Raw genomic sequence first — 20294 nt, 5'->3', positions numbered from 1 at the left:
TGAACAGCTGGCAGTTGATGCAGCCTTCCAACCTTCCGAGGTGGGTCAAATGAGGACCCAGATTTTGGAGGACAAGAGGCTGACTCTGTAAAACCGCTTAGCGGGCTATAAAGCACCGTGAAGCGGTATAGAAATCTAATCGCTGTAGCTATTGCTAAAGAGAACCACAGTCCCCCTTTGCTGGTGATCACCATTTCCTGCCCATTTGTACTTCCTCTCTCTTCTTCCCTGTTGTAGTAAAGACCGAAACCCTACGTGGTGTCTCATGCAGACTCAGTCATCTGTCTCCAAGTGTATTTGCATACTATGGCTTGCTAAATTTCTTTACCGCAGTGGTACAGATTTGGTAAATGACATTGCATCTGGGTCTGGTTTGGCTCCATTTTTTATTTTATTTTTTTGCTCCTGGGGACAAAATGTCTTGCCTCCAGCCTAAGGCCTCCTGGTGTTCCTCTTGGCTGCCTGTGCTGATCGAGTCTTTCTGCCCTTTCAGATTATCCAGCTCACTCCAGTGCCAGTTGTCCAGCCTCAGCCCCCTTCCCAGAGCAGTGCCACCTTGGTGCCCCCACTTAGCCCTGCTGCGCTCCAGGGCACCATGGCCACTGCTGTCATTGGTTCCCCGAGCCAGGCCCAGAAAGTCCTGTTGCCCTCCTCCTCCACCAGGTAGGACTTTGCAATGTTGGTTCATAGCACTGGATCTTAAAGGCACGGGGAACATCTGTGCCTGTAGCCACTGCCGTAAAATAACCCTCCGTCTTTTTCTTTCTTTCTTTCTTTCTTTCTTTCTTTCTTTCTTTCTTTCTTTCTTTCTTTCTTTCTTTCTTTCTTTCTTTCTTTCTTCCTCTTTCCTTTCTTTCTTTCTTTCTTTCCTTCCTTCCTTCCTTCCTTCCTTCCTTCCTTCCTTCCTTCCTTCTTTCTCTCTCTCCCTTTCCTTTCCTCTTTCCTTTTCCTCTCTTCCCATTCTCCTTCCTTCCTTCCTTCCTTCCTTCCTTCCTTCCTTCCTTCCTTCCTTCCTTCCTTCCTTCCTTCCTTCCTTTCTTTCTTTCTTTCTTTCTTTCTTTCTTTCTTTCTTTTTCTTTCTTTCCTGTCTCCCTCCCTCCGTCTTTGTCTCCAGGATCACCTATGTGCAGTCAGCAGCCGGACATGCTCTCTCCCTGGGCACCTCAACGTCTCATTCTCAACCCAGCATCCCCCCGGCTGCTCCTGCCACCACCTACGTCCAGTCGCCAGTGGGGCCTGCCCCCATGGCACTGGGTTTCACAGCTATTGGCCCACTTCTCTCGGGTAAGGCCAGGGAGGTAGCCGTGGGGCAGGGTGGAGGGTGCAAGCAAGCAGAATGCCAAGCTTAAAGGCCCGAGGACACACCATGGAGAAAACCGACCCCACAGAATATTGATGTGAAACCCGCATTGGGTCTGTTTCCTTCAGGTCAGAATCCGGTGCTGGCTTCAGGACAAGTGGGGGTGTCCCCGCTTCAGAGCCCTCAACTCCCCGTTTCCAGTGCTGGGCAAGGACAGGTCATCACTGCCGTCTACCCCACCCCCACAGGGACCAGTCCTGTCCAGTCCGCCAGTCACAGCGTGGTCTATTCAGTGGCTGCCACGGGCACTACCACGGTCTCCTCTCCTACAGCCATCCTGCCCAAAGGGGGCAGCGCCAGTCAGAGCACCGGGAGTTCCAACCACAGCCTGATTTCCACAGGTATGGGGTGGCTGATGGGCATTGGAGTTGCAAGGGGAAAGCGATGGTGCCGGGGGGAATTGTCTTCTAGAGAGAAAACGGAAGAGAGAACCAAGGCAGGGACTGAAAAGAACCTGTTTTGAAATCGCAGATAAATCTCTCCTTCCAAATGATGTTCCTCGTTTAGCTTTGCTGGTCACGAAGGAGAGGAAAAAGGATTGAAATTTTCCCCTGCGTGGTGTAAATATTTGTGATGCCACGTCGGTTCGGGTTCAGCAGTTGTTGATTCGGCTGTTTTCAAGCCAGGCTTGGTGCTCAGTGCTGAGCTGAACCCTAAAACTAGGTTAGCCGAAATCTTTGCGGCCCAAATACGGGACACCGAAGCAGATGGATCGTATGATGATCATTACGGGGGCCTGGTTCGTAGAGCAGGTTCCCACAACCCCACCTGGGCCAGAAAGCATCCGACCTCATTTTAATTTGACCTAGTCTAGTCCAGCGATAGTTGGGTTTTCCTTGCATCTTATTATGACGGGATGAATGCAGATCCACAAGCGGAGTTGAGAAGGGGGGAGATTAATTGGGGGAGGGGGAATAACGGGAAATGGGAGGTGACCCTCTCTATTACAGGTAGTCCTTGGGTTATAGCCATTTAATTTAGCGACCAAAGTTACAGTGGCACCGAAGAAACCTATGACCATTTCCCACATGACCATTGCAGCATCCCCATGGTCACGTGACCAGAATTCAGACGTTTGGTAACTGTCGGGTGTTTATGACGGTTGGGGTCTCCTGGGGTCACGGGATCCCCTTTTGCAACCTTCTGGCGAGCAAAAAGTCAGCGGGAAAGCCAGATGCACTTAAAACGTATGAGGAACTCCCAAGGTTAGCATCACACCAACTCTCAGGTAAACACTGAGCTGCGGTGGCGTAGTGGTTAGAATGCAGTACTTCAGGCTACTTCTGCTGACTGCAGTTTGGCAGTTCGAATCTCACCAGGCTTGAGTCGATTGACAGTGGCAATTAGAGAACAGGAAGAAGAAAAAGACTGTTAAAAAAATTGGAATTTATTCTATTAATGGCTAGATAGAAGAGTAAGAAATTGAAATATGTAACAATGTAATATAATTGATTGAATTGGATTGAGTAAGAAAATGAATATAATCAAAAGGTGAAATATATTCTTGAAGGTAATAATAATGTTAACGATACTATAACAATTGATAAGTGTGATATAAAATATTGATTAGAATGATTATAAATATAAACAAGTAAGAAATGTATGGTAATAGGATTATGAGCACAAGAGATATGTACCCAACCAACACACCGTTGAATGGAAGGATGGTTTTATTTGTTTGTTTTTGTTACAAAATAAAAAACTTTTCAAAAAAAAAGAAGAATCTCACCAGGTTGCAGGCTGACTCAGCTTCCATCCTTCTGAGATTGGTAAAATGAGGACCCAGATTGTTGGGGGCAGGAGGCTGACCCTGTAAACTAGATAGATAGATAGATAGATAGATAGATAGATAGATAGATAGATAATTCTTTATTGGCCAAGTGTGACTGGACACACAAGGAATTTGTCTTGGTTCAAAGGCTCTCAGTGGACATAAAAGAAAAGATTCAAGAATCATAAGGTACAACACTTAATGATAGTCACAGGGTATAATAAGCAATCAAATCATACAGGAAACAATCGATATAAATCATAAGGATACAAGCGACAAAGTTACAGTCATACAGTCCCAAGTGGGAGGGGATGGGCAATAAGGAGTGATGAGAAGAGCGGGCAGTAAAGCGCTGTGAAGTGGTGTATAAGTGCTATTGCTATTGCTAACTTAGCAACTGCAGTGATCCACTTAACATCCATGGCAAGAAAGGTCCTAAAATGGGGTGAAACTCACCCTAACAACTGTCTTGCTTAGTGACAGAAACGTTGGGCTCCACTATGGTGATAAGTCGAGGTCTATTATTGCTCACGATCACCTTTTTCTCTCCTTCCCTCCCAGCTGCACAAGTGATTCCTTCGACGCCCACTCGGCCTCAGCGCCCACCCCTCAAGCCTCCCCAGAAAGTCAAGGCCACCATTGCTAACATCCCCGTTGGTTCTTACGAAGCCGTCTCTTCACCAGGCCCCGTCCGGCCTCCTGCGGGGCAGCACCAGGATTCTGGAGGAGCGCGATACCACCGGGAGACCGAAGCCTTGGAACGGCCCTCACGCGAGGCAGGGCCCCAGGACACCCCCTCTTCCCCTGCCTGCCAGGGGGCCGAAAAGAGCCCCGCCAAAGCTCAGGAGTTGAAGCGAGACTGCTGGGAGCCAATATCGCCCCCGGCATCCCAGCAGCCGCAAGTAACGGAGACCCCGGCCACAGAAGCCATCTGGAGCCAGCGGGAGACGGCAGCGGGGTCCACTGAAGAGGGTGCTGCCCGTGAGCCTCCACCGCCCTCTCTGTTGGGCAGCAAAGGGACTGAAACGGTAAGAAAGCCCAACAGCACTGCCAGGCATCTTTCACACTCCCCATAAGCCATCTTTGTGACTTCTGGCCACCATAGCCATACTGTCATGCCCTTGTTGGAATCTGATTCTGAGGAAGAGATTGAGCAGCTGACAGGAAGTGGGAGTGTGGCTGTGGAAGAAACAGGGGAAGAGCACAGTCCGGCTGGGCATTCAGAGAAAGACCCAGGGCCACCCCCTCTTCATCCTAGGGCACGCAGGGAGGAACGGAGAAGGGAGCAACATGGCTTACGGGAGAGATAAGGGCCCTGATCCCTCTCATTAATTGCAGCTGGGAGAACAGGATATAAGCAAAGTGTGTTTTATCTTGGTTGAGGCTTATCTGGGTTTTGGCGTCCTCCCAACTGTGGTTGCTGCATTATCTTGTGGAAGTCTGCAATTTATTATCCTGGCCTAATAACTTCAGTGTGGTTTGTGTTGGGTTTTTTTAATTTCTAATTATCTTAAACACTGGGTTCGGACTGGCATTTACTCAGACTTGTAGACTGTTTTTGGCAGAGTTTGATATTTAGCCGAGGATAATTTGACATTGAGGCCCAAGTTGGAGGCATTAAAGGGAATTTATTCTACTTTTGTGACTTTGTTATTTTTGTGTCACACCCCGGGTCATAACATATACCCTGCAGCAGGTCTATGAAGCTCGTGGTGCACTAAGCAGCCTTTTTAAATTTCACGCTGTACTGTATTTTTACAGAGTATAAGACGCTCCGGAGCATAAGACACACTTTAATTTTAGGGGAGGAAAATAAGGGGGAAAAAATTCTGCCCGTGCCTCCATCCATCGGTATTTGCCTGGCTAGCGTCCTTAAGCATCCTGGCTAGCTAAAGCACATTATTGCAGCCTGATATCGGCACAAGCCGCTGATTGGCGGGTGGATCGGCCTCCTGGAACACCCAGCTGTTCCCAGAGGTGAACGTTAACCACCCCTGCTTACCTTGACGAATGAAGGCGAATATATGTGTCCCAGGATGATGTTGCAGGATCCAACCTGGATCCCGCTGACAAGAGCCAGATTGGATCCTACCTTATCCTGGTTCTCAAAACTAATCAAGAGGAACCGCTTCCTGGTTGCGCCTCGGCAACCTGCTGCCGTGTTCCCCCTCATAGTTGGGAGTCGTCTCTTCCGAGCTGCTCGCTAGCGTCCTGTCCTTGTCTCCTCATCCAGGCCCCGAAATTCCCCGGCTCCCCTGACTGGAGATCATCTGGTCCAGAGGCTCGTCCTGAGACTTCGGCCTCAGCTGCAGCTCCCGCTTCCTCCTCTTCGCTGAGCCCGATCCCGTCAAACGCCGGGGAGGGCTCCCAAAGCGGCGTTTCGGCTCCGCCTCCAACAGCGGCCCCTCCAACAGACAGCCTCGAAGCAAAGGAGGCTCCAGGGGGGAAGAAAATGAAGGTCCGGCCTCCCCCGCTGAAGAAAACCTTCGATTCCGTCGACAAGTGAGTGGCGGGAAAGCGAGCGCGGACAGTGTCTTGTGCCCAAAGACCGAAAGATTCCCACTACGTGGATTGTATTCTTTTTGGGGGGGTGGGGGGTGGGGTGGGGGCAGGACTTCTTTGTGACTTTATCATGGTGGCGATTTGCAGCTGTAGAAAAGGTGCAGCTCTTCCATTTCTTTATTAGTCTCTCCTCTTTGGCCAGCCATGCCAGGCTGTGTTGGGTTCTCAGAGTACCTTCTGCTTGAATTCAAACCAGAGTGAACCTGGGGGAGGAACGGAATGCATGTTAAAAACACTTCCCCGAATCCTCTCTTGGTGGTCAGTAGTTCCCTCGTGGGCCTTGGAGCTTGCACAGTGCCAGGCAACAGGATAGTTGCAAGACCTGAACCTGTGAAGAGATTCTTTTTTCACAAGGAAACAGGCCCAGACAGGCTCAGAGGAAAGGCAAAGAGATTCTGGGGGATGTATATAAACTAAGAGAGTTATTCCTACGTGTTATTTTATTATTTATTTTATTTATAGGCCACCTTTGTTATTTTTATAAATAACTCGAGGTGGCGAACACACAATATTCCTATTTTCCCTACAACAACAACTCTGTGAATCTGCCTTAAGAAAGTTCAAAACATTCTCAAAGATGCATCTCATCCTGGGAACCCCTTTTTTTTGAACGATTACCATCTGGCAGACGGTACAGAATAATAAAAACAAGGACAAAGAGGCTGAAAAACAGCTTCTATCCCAGGGCAGTAGCTCTTTTGAATTCTGCTGCATAGTGCAGTGTCGGTGCGGTGTCAGAGGTTTTCAGTTCAATGTGTGGAATGTGAAGGACGTGTGTTTGTGTTTATTTTCATGGTCATGATGTGCACTGAAGATGGTGTTTGATTTCGTCGTAGGAGGTGCAATGACAATAAAGTAAACTAAAAAAAAAAAGTGGGTTGGACTGAGAAACTGCGTGGCTCAAAGCCATCCAGCTGGTTTCCATGGCTAAGGCATGACTAGAACTCACAGTCTTCTGCTCTCTACCCTGGTGCCTTAACCACTAGACTATTATTGCTTGGGCGACAACCCAGTACTGGGAAGAGCCAAAGGTCCCTGACACAGGCAGTTTTTATGCTGGTGCATCTTTCAGCCACACCCCCAGGCTTACTTGGAAGCACCTTTTAGCACATTGAATCAAACTTCCCACCTCTGTTTGCCTGCCCTATGATGGCTGGGTCCCGGGGCTCTAATTCCTCGCAGAATAGAGACTGCAGAGACCTGTGTAAGTTGTCCTTGAGGCCTCCTGGAATCCCTAGAAAGGCCCTATTCCTAGAGGGATTCCTGGAGTGATTGGGCAGCACTGCCGTAGGGAGGGATGCCCCGGAGGCTGGATGGGAAGCAACAGGGAGAGCCAGGGGGTGGGGTCTGCCTTGCCCGGCCTGACTCCTCCCTCCTCCCCTCTTGCCCCAGCAGGGTTCTCTCGGAAGTGGATTTTGAGGAGCGCTTTGCCGAGTTGCCTGAGTTCAAGCCGGAAGAGGTCTTGCCTTCACCTACACTGCAGTCCCTTGCCACCTCTCCGCGGGCCATTCTGGGCAGCTACCGCAAGAAGCGCAAGAATTCCACCGGTAAGCGGGAAGGAGAGAAGCGCGTGTGAAGGTCAACTGAGTCTCGGGAGGGAAGACAGATGTCTTGAGTCCTGCTGCTGACAAGGTTCTGGGGCTTGGCAACTCTACAACTCAAGGACCTAGAGTAGTTCCTGGAAAGTGATTTGCAAGTTGTTGTTTTTTTAAAATAGTGGCATGATTGATTGAGTTTCTTCCTTTCTTTTTTGCTTTTGTGCGACAGTTTCTCTGGTTTTTATTAACAAAAGACAATCAAATGTTCATACAACAATCCTTTTTTTAACATTTAAAAAAGAGCAGGAATTTTGTTCACTTATTTGTATCCTGCCTTTATTATTTTTACAAATAACTCAAGGCAGTGAACATCTCCAACACGCCTTCCTACTCCTATTTTCCCCACTCTATGAGGTGGGGTTGGGCCCAAAGTCACCCAGCTAGGTTTCATGCCTAAGATTGGTCTAGAACTCACTTTCCTCCTGGTGGTTGGCATAGAATCACCCAGTCACCCTAAGGCAGGACTAGAACTCAACAGCCTCCTAATTTCTAGGCCAGCATCTCAGCCACTTCATCAAACTGGCTCTCCCCTGAGAAGGGCAGCTTTTGGCATAGCATTTGGGACCTGGGAATACACTGTGGGGTCTCTCTCATGTTTCTGGATCATTCTCCTTTGCTCCCGTGATCTCCCCCTCCCTCTTGTAGAGCAATGTGGAAAAACAAGCAGCGTCAATGTGACCATTTCATCTGACAGCCTTTGAATTTCACACAGAGCAGGTCGCTGGAGTGCGAGCATCTCTCGTGCGAGCATCGCTTCCTCCTAACCTGGGGTTCCTTTTTCAGACCTGGACTCCTCCACGGAAGACCCCATCTCCCCCAAACGGAAGATGCGGCGTCGTTCCAGCTGCAGCTCGGAGCCCAACACTCCCAAGAGCGCCAAGTGTGAAGGAGACATCTTTACTTTTGACAAAACAGGTAGTCGGAAGCTGGAGGGAATCCCCGCCCAAGGGCAAGAAGGGCTGCTCAGCGGAGGAATTGGTTTATTTAAGAAGGTTTATATGGCCACCCAGTAAGTGGTCCCTGCAGCTTACAAGGCTAAGAGTCCAGTTTAAGAACAATAGAACGGCAATAACCCTTCTCCTCTCATCCTCTGGTAATTAAATGAACCATTTGCTGGGCTCCGTCCCATTCTGGGGTCCCCAGGCCCACGGTCCCTAGAACCATGTCTTCAGGGCCTTTGGAAAGAGGGTGAAAGTGGGGCCAATGTTAATTCCTCATGGGGGGAGCCTCCATGGAGAAGGCCCTCCTCCTTGGTCCTGCTAGATGGACCTCCTTAGGAATTGGCAAGTCTAGGGTTTCTACCGGCCTCCCTCTTCCAGCAGCGTCCATCTCTCCGTAGGCACCGACACGGATGACGTACTTGGGGAGCTGGAGTATGAGAAGGTGCCCTACTCTTCACTCCGACGTACCCTGGATCAGAGGCGGGCTTTAGTCATGCAGCTCTTCCAGGACCATGGCTTCTTCCCTTCAGGTAGAGGAGTTTTGTTTTTGTTTTTGTTTTAATTTATTTTTTTGTGGCATGGAGCGACCAGCTTTAGACTCCGATTCGCTGACTTCCAACTGAATTGCAGTCTGAATTGAGTTTCGGTGGGTTCTGGATTTCCTAGAGTAACTCCCGCAGAGTCTTGGTTGTGCTAAAGAAAACGCTTCTCTTTTTAAATACTGCAGTAGATGCTTTTGTTGGCTTTCGGACTTTGCTGGGGAGGGTTGTCTTGAAAGCTGCAGGCCAGAGTTGTGCTCATCTCTGCGTGTTTCTGGATTGTTGATTTAGGGGGGGGAAAAGGCTTCAAGAAATAACCCTCTAGGGCAAAGGTTTCCAAACTTGGCAACTTTAAAGATTTGTGGACTTCCAACTCCCAGAATTCTCCAACCAACCTAGCTGGCTGGAGAATTCTGGGAGTTGAAGTCCACATGTCTTAAAGTGGCCAAGTTTGGGGACCCCTACTTCTAGGGCAAGGTTTCCCAAGCTTGGGCCCTTTAAAATGCACGGCAGTGCTGCCTGGAAAATTCTGGGAGCGGAAGGCCAGGGAAAATATTTTCCTGTACGGTAGTTCTAACTTAAAGCCATTCGCTTCCCCCCCAATCCAATTAACAATGGGAAAAAAAGTAGCTTAAAACTCTTTTTCACATGACCATTGCAGCATCCCCATGATCAAACTTCAGATACTTGAAAACTGGATTGGTATTTATGACAGCTGCATTTCCCCCGGGGACGTGTGTGATCCCCCTTTTTGTGACAAAGTCAGCGGGGAAGCCAGATTCACTTAACAGCCGGGTTACTAACCTGTAGCGAGAAAGGTCGCAAAATGGGGACAAAGTCCCTTAACTGCCTTGTTTAGCAATGGAAATATTGGGCTCGATTGTGGTCATAAGTTGAGGACTCGCTGTACAGGGAGGAACGGCTCCCTTACCGTCGTCTCCCATCTGTTGTCAATCTTATCTGTGCCTCGCTGGGCTTTTTTATTATTATTATTATTTCTCTCCCTCTCCTCCATTTCTCCAGCCCAAGCCACCGCAGCTTTCCAAGCCCGCTACTCCGACATATTCCCTACCAAGGTCTGTTTACAACTCAAGATCCGGGAAGTGAGGCAGAAGATCATGCAAGCAGCCACTCCTACGGAGCAAGCCCCCAGCACGCCGGAGCCCGGAGGCACCCCAGGCATCGTGGTGGCGGGCGGCGGCGGCGGCAGCACCGCAGAGGGACAGCTGGCGGAGTTGAGCCTCCCGCAAGACTCCGCCCAAAGCACAGAGCCCGCCCTCCCAGCAGCCAGCCCTTCCACCGCAGCCGCTGGCTGGGACTGTAGCCAGCAGTCTTCCCCGGGGACGGCCGGTAGCAGCACCACGACCACCACGACCACCAGCAGCAGCAGCAACAGCAGATGAAGAGCCACCCCCCCCCCACCCACCCCCCCCCCCAAACAGCAAGCAAGAAAAAGCAGCGGCGTGGTGGGTGGGTAGGGAAGCCCCGGAGCTTTCCCCACCCCCACCCTTGCCCTGCTCCTCCCCGGTGCCCCTCCCTTGCTAACCTCCCCTCCGGCTCTTTTTGTCTGTGACTGTACGGGCGAAGCTTCCGTCACCCGTAGAGAGACGCTGCCTGGGCTGCTCCTTTGCGGGCCTCTCTCGAAGCCGTTCTGATCTGACCTGGGTGGGCCGCGGCCTTCCAACCGGTCCCCCTCCGCACCTTCCCTCCTCCCCAAAGAACTCAAGTGGTGGTGCTGACCTATCGGCCATTCCAGGACACAGGCCAGGAGACCTCTGGGGAGGGGGTGGGTGGTGGGGGGAGAGAGCTCCCAGAAGGCCCTCCCAGGCGCACCAACCCACCCACCCACCCCTGTAAAATGACAGACCTCGTGTCGATTTCCTCCCCGCAACCCCCCCCCACCCCCCAAACACACACACACCTCCTTCCAATAATGTTATAAGTATTTGGAAACCCCACCTACTTGTTGCTTCTGTGTCATCGGGGCGGGGGAGGGGGAAGGGAGCCTTTTTTTTCCCCCCCATCCATCCTTGCAGTGGGGAAGAGGGGAGGTTGCTTGGCCTCCCGGACAGGTGATCGCTTTGGTCATTCGGCGAGCTGGGTCACTGGAGAAGCCAGAAGGAAGAAAGGAGAGGAAAAATGGATCCAGGGCAAGGCTGGGCTCCGTGGAGTTTTCCTGCCAAGAGGGCCTCCTTGCAGAGAGAGGAAGGAGGAGAGACTTCTGTTGTGTGTGTGGCGCAGCCTAAATCTGGATGGGCGTTGAGAGGGGTCTTGGGAGAGAGGGAGCCGGCCTGGCGGGCTCCCCTCCCAAGGACGAGTGCCCTGGTGGCCACAGCCACATGTTGACCATGTGTAACCCCTTCTGTATTGGGGTGGCCCCACCTCACATACTATTAAAGCTCTTTAACAATCTGGTCTGGTGGTCGAATTGCGGTTCCTGACGAGAATTCGGTCCTGCGTTCTGCAAGCATTTTGCAGTGACCACTTTAGGGGTGTGGTGTAGAGGTGGGTGAATTCGGCAGGTTCTGATCGGTTCTGGAGAACCCGAGGCAGGAATTTGGAGTAGTTTGGAGAAGCGGCCAATCCCGCCTCTAGACTGGCTCTGATCTATTCTCCGCCTCCCATTGAGTCCCAGCTGATTGGCTGGGTCTCCTTTTGTTGCCCAGCACAGGAGAACGGAGCTGGAAAGCAGGTTAGTTGGGTGGGGAGGGAATGGGGATTTTACCTTCCCTCCCACCGCTACTAAGTCAAGCCACAGCCACAGAACTGGCAGTAATTTTTTTTGAATCGCATGTGGGGCATCGTTCCTGCTGCCATTTTGGCTGGCTCCGTTTTTCTCATCCTTGCAGGTGCCAAGGTATGCTTGAAATGTTTTGGTTAAGGTTTTGTTGGAAGGAAGGGAAAGCTATAGAGACATACCTTGGGGCAGATTTTAAGCTTGGGGGCTCCGGTGTCTCGCTCCCCTTGTGGATTTGCAGCGGCTGTGAGAACACAGTCTTGTCTTTGGAAGAAAATGTTCCTACAGCACCACAGTGCAGACCTCTGGAATTGTGTCTACAGGTAATCCTCAAACTTAACCGTTCATTTAGTGACCAGAGTTACAAGGGCACGGAAAAGCGACGACCATTTTTCACACTTTCGTCTGCTTGCAAGCATCCCCATGATCACGTCAAAATTTTGACGGCTTGGCAACTGGTTCCTATTTATGACCGTTGTAATGTCCTGGGGTTGTGTGATCCAACTTTTGAGACCTGACAAGCAAAGTCAACGGGGAAGCCACAGTCACTTAAAGGCCGTTTTGACTTAACTCGACAACTGCAGTGATTCGGGTAACTGGCCGGAAAGGTCGTAAGACGGGGCAAAACTCGCTTAACAAATGTCTCGCTTGATAACATGTTGGGCTCAGTTGTGGTCGTAAGCTGAGGACTACCTGCATTCCCACAAAGTTCAGTTGAGAAGGAAAGGGCAAATGTTACAAGGTCCTGCAGCACAGCTGTTTGTATTGTCCTATAAAACAGGGATCTCCAACCGTGGAAACTTTAAGCCTGGTGGACTTCAACTCCCAGAATTCCCCAGCCAGCAAAGCTGGCTGGGAATTCTGGGAGTTGAAGTCCACCAGGCTTAAAGTTGCCAAGGTTGGCGACCCCTGCTATAAAAGAAGAGTTCAAATTTGGCAAGTTTAAGACTTGTGGAGTTCAACTCCCAGAATTCCTGAGCTAACATGACTGAAGGAGGAATTCTGGGAGTTGAAGTCCACAAGTCTTAAAGCTGTCAACTTGGAAGACCCCTTGCTATAAAAAAGCTGGCAAAAAAAGAAAAAACCGTAAGCAGCCTTGCTTTTTCACTTCAAGAAGATAAAATGTACGGAATCCAGGAAGACTTGCGGAGAGCAGGAATAGATTTCTCCACCATGCAAAGACTGTATGCAAATGGTTTCTAATTGCTTCTGGGAAAACATTTTTCCCCTTTAAGCCAGGTGACTAGCAACTCACCCCATTCGGGCATCTGTTACCTGTCTGAAACTTAATAGGTAAAGAAACAAACGTCTGCCCAGAAACTTCCAAGTTAGTTTTATTACATAAAAACAGCAGGTTCCCATTCACTTTGTCTTGTGCCAATTTTTTTCTCGGCAGCTGCAGGGCACAATGCCAATAGAAAACAACCCACACGGAGGCTTATGGAGTTAGTATAAGGAGTACCCAGTTTCAAATGCCAGGGATGGGTGGGAAACTTGGCACTCTGGAGCAGGCTGCTTCAACCTTGGCAAGTTTTAAGACAGGTGGACTTCAACTCCCAGAATTTCCCAGCCAGCACAGCTGACCGGGGAATTCTGGGAATTGAAGTCCACTTACCTTACAGTTGTCATGGTTGAGAACAGCCAATCTGGAGTCAACGGCAATCTAAGTTTCTAAGCCTCCGGCAGTCACTCAAGCCAACGACGAGCATCTCGGGTGTGTGATGGCTTCCATCAAGGTGTTTGAGCATGGCATTCTCCCAGCAGGCAGAGCAGCAAGCGGTGCAGTCCAGGGCAGACTCTGGCATACCCGTTGCGGGTGAGGTGCAGGTAGTCATACATGTCATGGTGGCTTATAGTCCCGTCTGAATGCACAAAGCCCGGGTCGACATTGAGGAAGGAGGAATTGGGGAGAAGCGGCACCTTACTCTCCAGCAGTTCGTTCACTCTCCTGTTCTTCTCTCGTAACGGGTTGGGGTTTTTGCCCCTTGGCAGCAAACCCTGGGCAGGATACAGAAAAGACCACAATCTTAAGTCCCAAAGGGGTTTGTTTCTAAGTTGACGCAGATGTGTGAACGAGCCATCAGCTGGACTCAATGACCTGGGACACCAGTCTTTGTTTAGTACACATAAAGGTAAAGGTTCCCCTTGCACTAAATGAATTGTTGTAAATTGAGGACTACTGTACAGTAGTAGGTAAAGGTTCCCCTTGCACATATGTGCTAGTCATTTTCTGGCTCTTGGGGTTGGTGCTCATCTCCGTTACAAAGCCAAAGAGCCAGCGCTGTCCAAAGACGTCTCCGTGGTCATGTGGCCGGCGTGACTAAACGCCTTCGAAGGTGCCCGGAACGCTGTTGCCTTCCCACCAAAGTGGTCCCTATTTTTCTACTTGCATTTTTACATGCTTTTGAACTGCTAGGTTGGCAGAAGCTGAGACCAGTAACGGGAACTCACTCCGTTACGCGGCGCTAGGGATTTGAACCGCCAAAATGCCGACCTTTCTGATCGACAAGCTCAGTGTCTTGGCCACTGAGCCGCCGCATCCCCCTTTAGTACACATAGTCTTCACTTAATGACCGTTAGAAGTTCCGACACATCTCCTCAGGACTATTTTAAAAAACTGATTTTGCAGTTCTGATGAACACACACTATAGCGTCATGTGATCAAAATTTGGGCACTTTGGCAACTGGCTTCCATTTGCAGCACCCATGGTCATGTGACTGCAATTTTTGGCAAAATTTTTTGCCAGTTTCTAGCATTTAATTCCAGTTTCCATCAAAAAATATTTGCACTCATGCAAGAAAATAGCTTAAAGACTGTGGTGTTTATGACCATTGCAAAAGTCATAAACTCTGGCATGGTGACCCACTTAATGGCGGCCATGGCTTCAAACCAGAATACCAGGCTCAATTACAGCCATAAGTTTCATAAATATGAAGATAGCCATCTATTGCAAGCCACACTATTCTAGGTTTTTTTGGCCAATATGATTCTGGTTAATGTTATGGGGCACCAGGGGACCCAACCCGGTCAAGAGGATGGCATTTTTTAAAGGCATTTTTATCAGATGGAGTCAGGCTTGGAACTCACCAACACAACCACACGGGCTTGGGGTTGTTGTTGATTGATGACACGCACAATGGATTCTATACCAGCAGCCACCTGTTCCGCAGTGTGTCCGTGGTTATTGGTGCCTACCCAGAGTACCACGATCTAGAACCAATGGAAGGTGGAAAACAATAATTGATTCTTTTGTTTGCTTGGGTGAAAGGAAGTAATTAATGACATTGGTGCTTACGCACAGCTACCCATCTAACACCATGTCAGGAAATCTGGCTATTGGAACACAACACCCTCTTGTGCGCAGGTAAAAACCTGATGCTATAAAAGTGGACATTCTGGATCTTTAGATGGACAAACTACAGAGTCTGAAAAGTAAAGAAAAACTTCTGTTGCAGCCTCAGCAACCCTAGGTTGAAGGCTGACCTGGGTTTGTATATTTTGAGGAATCTGTCCACAACCAATAGAGCAGTGTTTCCCAACCTTGGCAACTTTTAAGATGTATGGACTTCAACTCCCAGAATTCCGCAGCCAGCCATAGAGAAGCACTGCTGTAGAGGTACTGTGTAGCATTTTACAACTAAATGTTTTTAAGAAATACATTTCAAGTCTTTAAATGTGCAATGAATACCAGATAATCTCAGGCTGGTTTTTCTCCCTAATTATTAAGCAGAAAAAGAATTAAAAGGAGGACGGCGATGGGTGGGAGAAACTTAAGTGGGTATATCTTTCAGATTGCATACACTCACAAGTTCCTTAGCTTGCCCTTCTCTTTAATTTCCATTTAATTCCCATTTCCCCATATATATATATGAGAGCCAGTTTGGTCTAGTCTAGTGGTTAAGGCACCAGGCTAGAAAATGGGAGACAGTGAGTTCTAGTTGTGCCTTAGCCATGAAAGCTAGCTGGGTGATTTTGACCCAATCACCAGGAGTTGGTGAGTTCTAGTTCCACTTACACCATGAAAGCTGGCTGGCTGATTTGGGGTCAATCACCAGGAGATGGTGAGTTTCATCTTAGACATGAAAGCCCACAGGGGGACTTTGGGCCAATCACTCTCAGCCCAACCCACCTTGCAGGATTGTTGATGGGAAAACAGGGAGAGGAAGGTGTGTTGCATATGTTCACCACCTTGAGTAAAAATAATAAAGGTGGGATATAATAAATAGAGAGAGAGAGCAAGCCTGAGCAACATTTTTCAGAACTCTAGGGTGATGATCCTGGGCTTGAGGCCTACTTCAGGAGCCACCATCTTGTTACCTTTGGACGGATGTGTTGCAGTTCTCCATTCTGCAGGCGCCAGAGCACGTGCTGCGTGGCATCGCCCCCGATGCCAAAGTTGAGGGCATGCAGCGGGGAGAAAAGCTCCCTCCAAATCTGGAGAAGAGAAAGAAAGGCGAATGAGCAGATGATAAAACCAACGGATCCATTTGATGATTTTTTTCCAGAGTGTAGAGTTGTAATTGCAGGAATGTTCCAATCTCGGATGGCAAACCTCAGATAAAGAATGTTTCCAAGCAAATACAACTCAGGTAAACAAAGTCACTAATCTAAAGGAGGATTAGAGAGAGGAAGTGAACATATGTTAGACTTTAACTAGAGATAATTAATTGTATGGATGACTGTGCTAAACAGTAATGAAAGTTAAGCAGTAATCAAAGTTAACCAGTGATGGAGGATAACTAAAAATGTGCATAAATGCAAGACTAGACTCCAATAAAGATCATCATGATTCAGTTGTTCACGATCAAACAACTCGACTGCCTTGTCATTACAACACCAGGGCCTCTTTACCTCAAACTGGTGCAGCAGCTGCACCAGGGAGTCCCCAATAAAGACGACTTCAGGTTCCTTGTCTTTGCTGTCGGCAATGAAACGGTGGTGCTGCAGAAAGCGAGAAAATTGGAGAGTTCTTTTAGTGGAATGACTGGACGAGAAGGTACGTTTCTGGAAGGAGAGGGGAACAGCAGAGGAACAGCCCAGGAATTGGGATCCAAAGCAAACTTCGGTGGATTGTTAACTCCAAGATTTCGACACATATATTGATAGATTCCCATTTGGCTGGAAATTAGTGAATTGGACTATAGCCGAGTCAACTCAAAATTGCCACCAATATTTTGGCTCTTTAAGTCAGGAGTCTCCAATCCTGGCAACCTTCAGACTTGTAGACTTCAACTCCCAGAATTCCCCAGCCAGCATGGGAGAGTAAACCCCGAGTGAAACCATCGGCGGAATGACTTCCCTCTCAGAAGGGTGCTCCATCATTGGAGGTTTTTATGAAGAAATTGGATGGCACTTGTCTGAAATGGTATAGGGTTCCCTGCTTGAGGAGAGGGTTGGAATAGAATAGAATAGAATAGAATAGAATAGAATAGGAATAGAATTAGAATAGAAAATAGAATAGAATAGAATAGGAATAGAATTAGAATAGAAAATAGAATAGAGAATAGAATAGAGAATAGAATAGAATAGAATAGAATAGAATAGAATAGAATAGAATAGAATGGAATAGAATTGGAAGGGACCTTGGAGGTCTTCTAGTCCAACCCCCTGCTTAGGCAGGAAACCCGACACTAGTGGTCACCAACTGGTGGTCCAGGGACTATTGGTGGACCATGAGAAAATTTTGATGGTCTGCAGAGAAATGTTCCACCCAAAGCAATTAATCTACAGGAACACAAAGCTGTGCCACCCACTGGCCTCCACCCTTCGGCCAAGTGCAAACCTTACCGTGAGTACAGCCTCACAAGCTGGAATTGGAAGGTAAGACCAACAGTGGGGGAGAGAAATCCGCCCCGGGGTGGCTTCCTGACGTTGGTGGGAAAGTCGGTCCCATATTCCAGAGCTGCAGGAGTCACAGGACTGGGCCTCCATCATCCTGGAGCAGCTCCTTCAGTCTATGGCAGGCCGGTGCACCCGGGTGGAGGAGCAGCTGCTCTGGGATGACCAAAGGGACAGTCCAACAGCTCTGGAATACAGGACTGTCTTTCCCACCAATGTCAGCAAGCCACCATCAGTCAAAATTCATATTAGTGCTCCGCGGGATTTAAAATTATGAGTTTGGTGGTCCCCGAGGTCCAAAAGGTTGGCGACCCCTACCCTACACCACTTCAGACAAAAAGTTATCCAATCTCTTCTTTAAAATTTCTAGTGTTGGAGCATTTACAACTTCCGGAGGCAAACAGTTCCATTGGTTAATTGCTCTGTCAGGAAATTCCTCCTTAGTTCTAAGTTGCTTCTCTCCTTGGTGAGTTTCCATCCGTTGCTTCTTGTCCTGCTCTCAAGTGCTTTGGAGATTAGCTTGACTCCCTCTTCTTTGGGGCAGCCCCTGAGATATTGGAACCCTGCTATCATGTCTCCCCTAGTCCTTCTTTTCATTAAACTAGACATACCCAGTTCCTGCAACCGTTCTTCATTTGTTTTAGTCTCCAGCCCCCTAATAATCTTTGTTGCTCTTCTCTGCACTCTTTCTAGAGTCTCAACATCTTTTTACATCGTGTCTAAGGTCCCTCCCAATTCTGTTATTTAACAAGAATATAAGAGGATCGGAGTGGCCGTGCAGTTCCAGAGACGGGGTGTGTGTGTGTTCTCCCCTCCATCCCAAGACCCTCTTTTCAGCAGGCAGCTCACCAACGACATCCATCGCCCATCCCCTTGGACGTCGATGACCGGGGTTGGAGTGCTGGCGGGGTTCTTGTCACCATCACTCATGGTCCCTTGCAGATCCTAAGGAGACAAAGCAGAGAATAAGGGACTCGATTCCTGCCCACCCCGCACCTCCACAGCACATCCCACAATAGACCCCGATTGCTCCTCATCCAAGGACCTGCGTGCAGCCCAGGAACGTCGTCCAGGAACAATACAGATAGGCGGTGCCAGTCACTGTTCTCCCCCCTCGCCAGTGGTTTCGTCCATTCATCCCGCCCCCCCCTCCACCTTACAAAGCTTGGGCGGTACCATTCCTCAAAAAAAAGGAGGAAACGTAAACCTATTCTGTTGCAATCCCTGTAGGGCTGTCCTTTTTTGTTGTTGTTTTTTTCCCGGCGCGAATAGCGCTAGAGAGGTAACTGTCAGCCATTCCTATTTCCACCCCGTCAAAAGACGAAATTTCTCTGCAGTGTTTTTGATACTACAAGCCTTGCACCCATCATTTGCACCGATGCCATCAACCCCGTACAGTAGTGGATCACTGCATCCATGCATAGAAAGGGGTGGAGGGAGGCGAGGAGGATGAAACACCTCCCACATCACATAGAGTTCTTGATATATGTCCGAGGTTCAATTCTCCTTTTGAAAGACTTCTAACGGATTAGTAATCCTTTTCGGAAAGGAAATAAAATTGGCTTCATCCATTTCCTCCTCCCTGCAAGCTCTGCCAGCTGCAAATAGCCGGCACCATTCGAAAAAAAAAGGGGGGGGAACTACTTACGGTGTAGATCGGGGAAAAATAATAATAATAATCCACTCGCTCCCCGGAGAAACTGCTCGGCTCGCCGGGTTTCAGCTCCGCTTTGGAAGCGGTTTCCTGCCTGCCACCTGGACGGAACCACCTGGGCTGGCAAACTGGGGGGAAGAGAAGGAGGAGGAGGAGGAGGCTCGTTTTGTTTCTCTCAAACCCTCCTGGTGAAGCAAATGGTATCGCCTACTCTGGTCCCATTCCTCTTTCGCCTCTTGGCTCCGTCGACGTGGCTGTTTGAGAGCCTCCCTGGTGGATCCTGCGCTCTGCAGTCCTTTCTAGCCATCTGGGCATTTAAGTTAGAGCAGAGGTCTCCAAACTTGGCAACTTTAAGACTTGTGGACTTCAACTCCCAGAATTCCCTGAGCTAACATGACTGAAGGAGGAATTCTGGGAGTGGAAGTCCACAAGTCTAAAGCAGACAAGTTTGTGGGGGGGAGGCGAATTAGATTCCGTCAGATTTATGGTCGAGTCGGCTGACATCTATTTACTTGCTTTCCCGAACCTGGTGCCTTCCCATTTGTTATTAAACTACATGTCCCGGCATCCTCGTAATTTCGGGGTTCACAGGAGTTTCTGTGTGCCTTAATAAAGTAGACAAAAGCTGATAGCTGGATAAGGTTTGTTTTCCTGCTTGATAAGACTTATTATTTTTAAAAATTTTTATTGGTTTTTAAAACAAACATAAACAAACAAAACATAAAAACATCAGGCCATCTTCCATATATGTACATACAGTGTGTCGGTTGGTTTACAAATTGTTTTGTGCTTCCATTTGGTAGTCTTCAATTACAATTATATTGTATATGATCTCATATTTTCAATCCAATATTAAATACATTGGTATCATTATTAAACAATCGTTTAACTGTACTTTTATTCATTCATGCTTTGGAAAATAATCATATTTTAATTTAGTTTGTGACAATTCTTATTATCATCCCAAATCTCTCCTAAAATCATTTTGTAGATATAATAAGAAAAAAATACATCTTTATATATTTAGTATTTAAGACTTATTATTGATAAGACTTGATAAGACTCTTATTATTTGATTGCTTATTGTAGCCTATGATTATTATTAAATGTTTACCTTTTGATTCTGGACTCTTGATTAATGTATCTTTTCTTTTATGTATACTGAGAGCATTTGCGCCAAAGACAAGTTCCTTGAGTGTCCAATCACACTTGGCCAATAAAGAACTCTACTCTATCTGTGAATGTGTGTGTGTGTAGGTAGGTACCTAGATGGATGGATAGGTAGGTATGTAG

General features: G+C 48.3%; 2 protein-coding genes across 10 annotated transcripts in view; one reads left to right on the top strand and one right to left on the bottom strand.

Moving 5' to 3' along the window:
* Positions 1-11186, top strand: part of CIC (capicua transcriptional repressor) — a 49155-nt gene extending 37969 nt beyond the window's left edge. For 4 of the 6 annotated variants that reach the window (XM_087940095.1, XM_087940098.1, XM_087940094.1 and 1 more), the window contains exons 13-21: positions 494-663; positions 1115-1284; positions 1429-1701; positions 3693-4159; positions 5365-5633; positions 7086-7240; positions 8075-8206; positions 8631-8762; positions 9795-11186. In XM_087940095.1, coding sequence (XP_087796221.1) covers positions 494-663; positions 1115-1284; positions 1429-1701; positions 3693-4159; positions 5365-5633; positions 7086-7240; positions 8075-8206; positions 8631-8762; positions 9795-10174 — 2148 coding nt within the window. In that variant the 3' untranslated portion in view covers positions 10175-11186. The remainder of the gene's footprint in view (positions 1-493; positions 664-1114; positions 1285-1428; positions 1702-3692; positions 4160-5364; positions 5634-7085; positions 7241-8074; positions 8207-8630; positions 8763-9794) is intronic. The other 2 variants (XM_087940099.1, XM_087940097.1) reach the window with 1 other exon arrangement.
* A 1632-nt stretch (positions 11187-12818) lies between these two features.
* PAFAH1B3 (platelet activating factor acetylhydrolase 1b catalytic subunit 3) lies at positions 12819-19360 on the bottom strand. 4 transcript variants are annotated; one of them, XM_026715475.2, is made up of 6 exons: positions 18996-19360; positions 18197-18292; positions 16361-16450; positions 15827-15943; positions 14597-14719; positions 12819-13506 (listed from the first exon to the last, which is right to left on the bottom strand). In XM_026715475.2, the coding sequence occupies exons 2-6, from the start codon at positions 18275-18277 to the stop codon at positions 13240-13242; spliced, it is 678 nt and encodes a 225-aa protein (XP_026571260.1). In that variant the 5' UTR covers positions 18278-18292; positions 18996-19360; the 3' UTR covers positions 12819-13239. The 4 variants fall into 4 exon arrangements, with proteins under 4 accessions (XP_026571260.1, XP_087796215.1, XP_087796216.1 ...); XM_087940089.1 differs by lacking the exon at positions 18996-19360 and adding an exon at positions 18813-18967; XM_087940090.1 differs by lacking the exon at positions 18996-19360 and adding an exon at positions 18744-18943.
* Between the last annotated feature and the right edge of the window lie 934 nt (positions 19361-20294).

This window comes from Pseudonaja textilis, chromosome 10 (assembly GCF_049901715.1).
Source record: "Pseudonaja textilis isolate UNSWEBS1 chromosome 10, rPseTex1.2, whole genome shotgun sequence".
In the NCBI taxonomy this organism is placed as follows: domain Eukaryota; kingdom Metazoa; phylum Chordata; class Lepidosauria; order Squamata; family Elapidae; genus Pseudonaja; species Pseudonaja textilis.
The sequence above is the reverse complement of the archived record's forward strand: the minus strand, read 5'-3'. Positions and strand labels throughout refer to the sequence as shown.

What these genes read in the sequence shown, in the direction of transcription:
- PAFAH1B3 (XM_026715475.2), bottom strand. Translation starts at nt 18,277, where the DNA reads ATGAGTGATGGTGACAAGAACCCCGCCAGCACTCCAACCCCGGTCATC. An exon ending in ATGGGCGATGGATGTCGTTG is followed by an intron (nt 16,451 to 18,196) that starts GTGAGCTGCCTG and finishes CGCTTTCTGCAG; the next exon opens with CACCACCGTTTCATTGCCGA. An exon ending in TGCAACACATCCGTCCAAAG is followed by an intron (nt 14,720 to 15,826) that starts GTAACAAGATGG and finishes CATTGGTTCTAG; the next exon opens with ATCGTGGTACTCTGGGTAGG.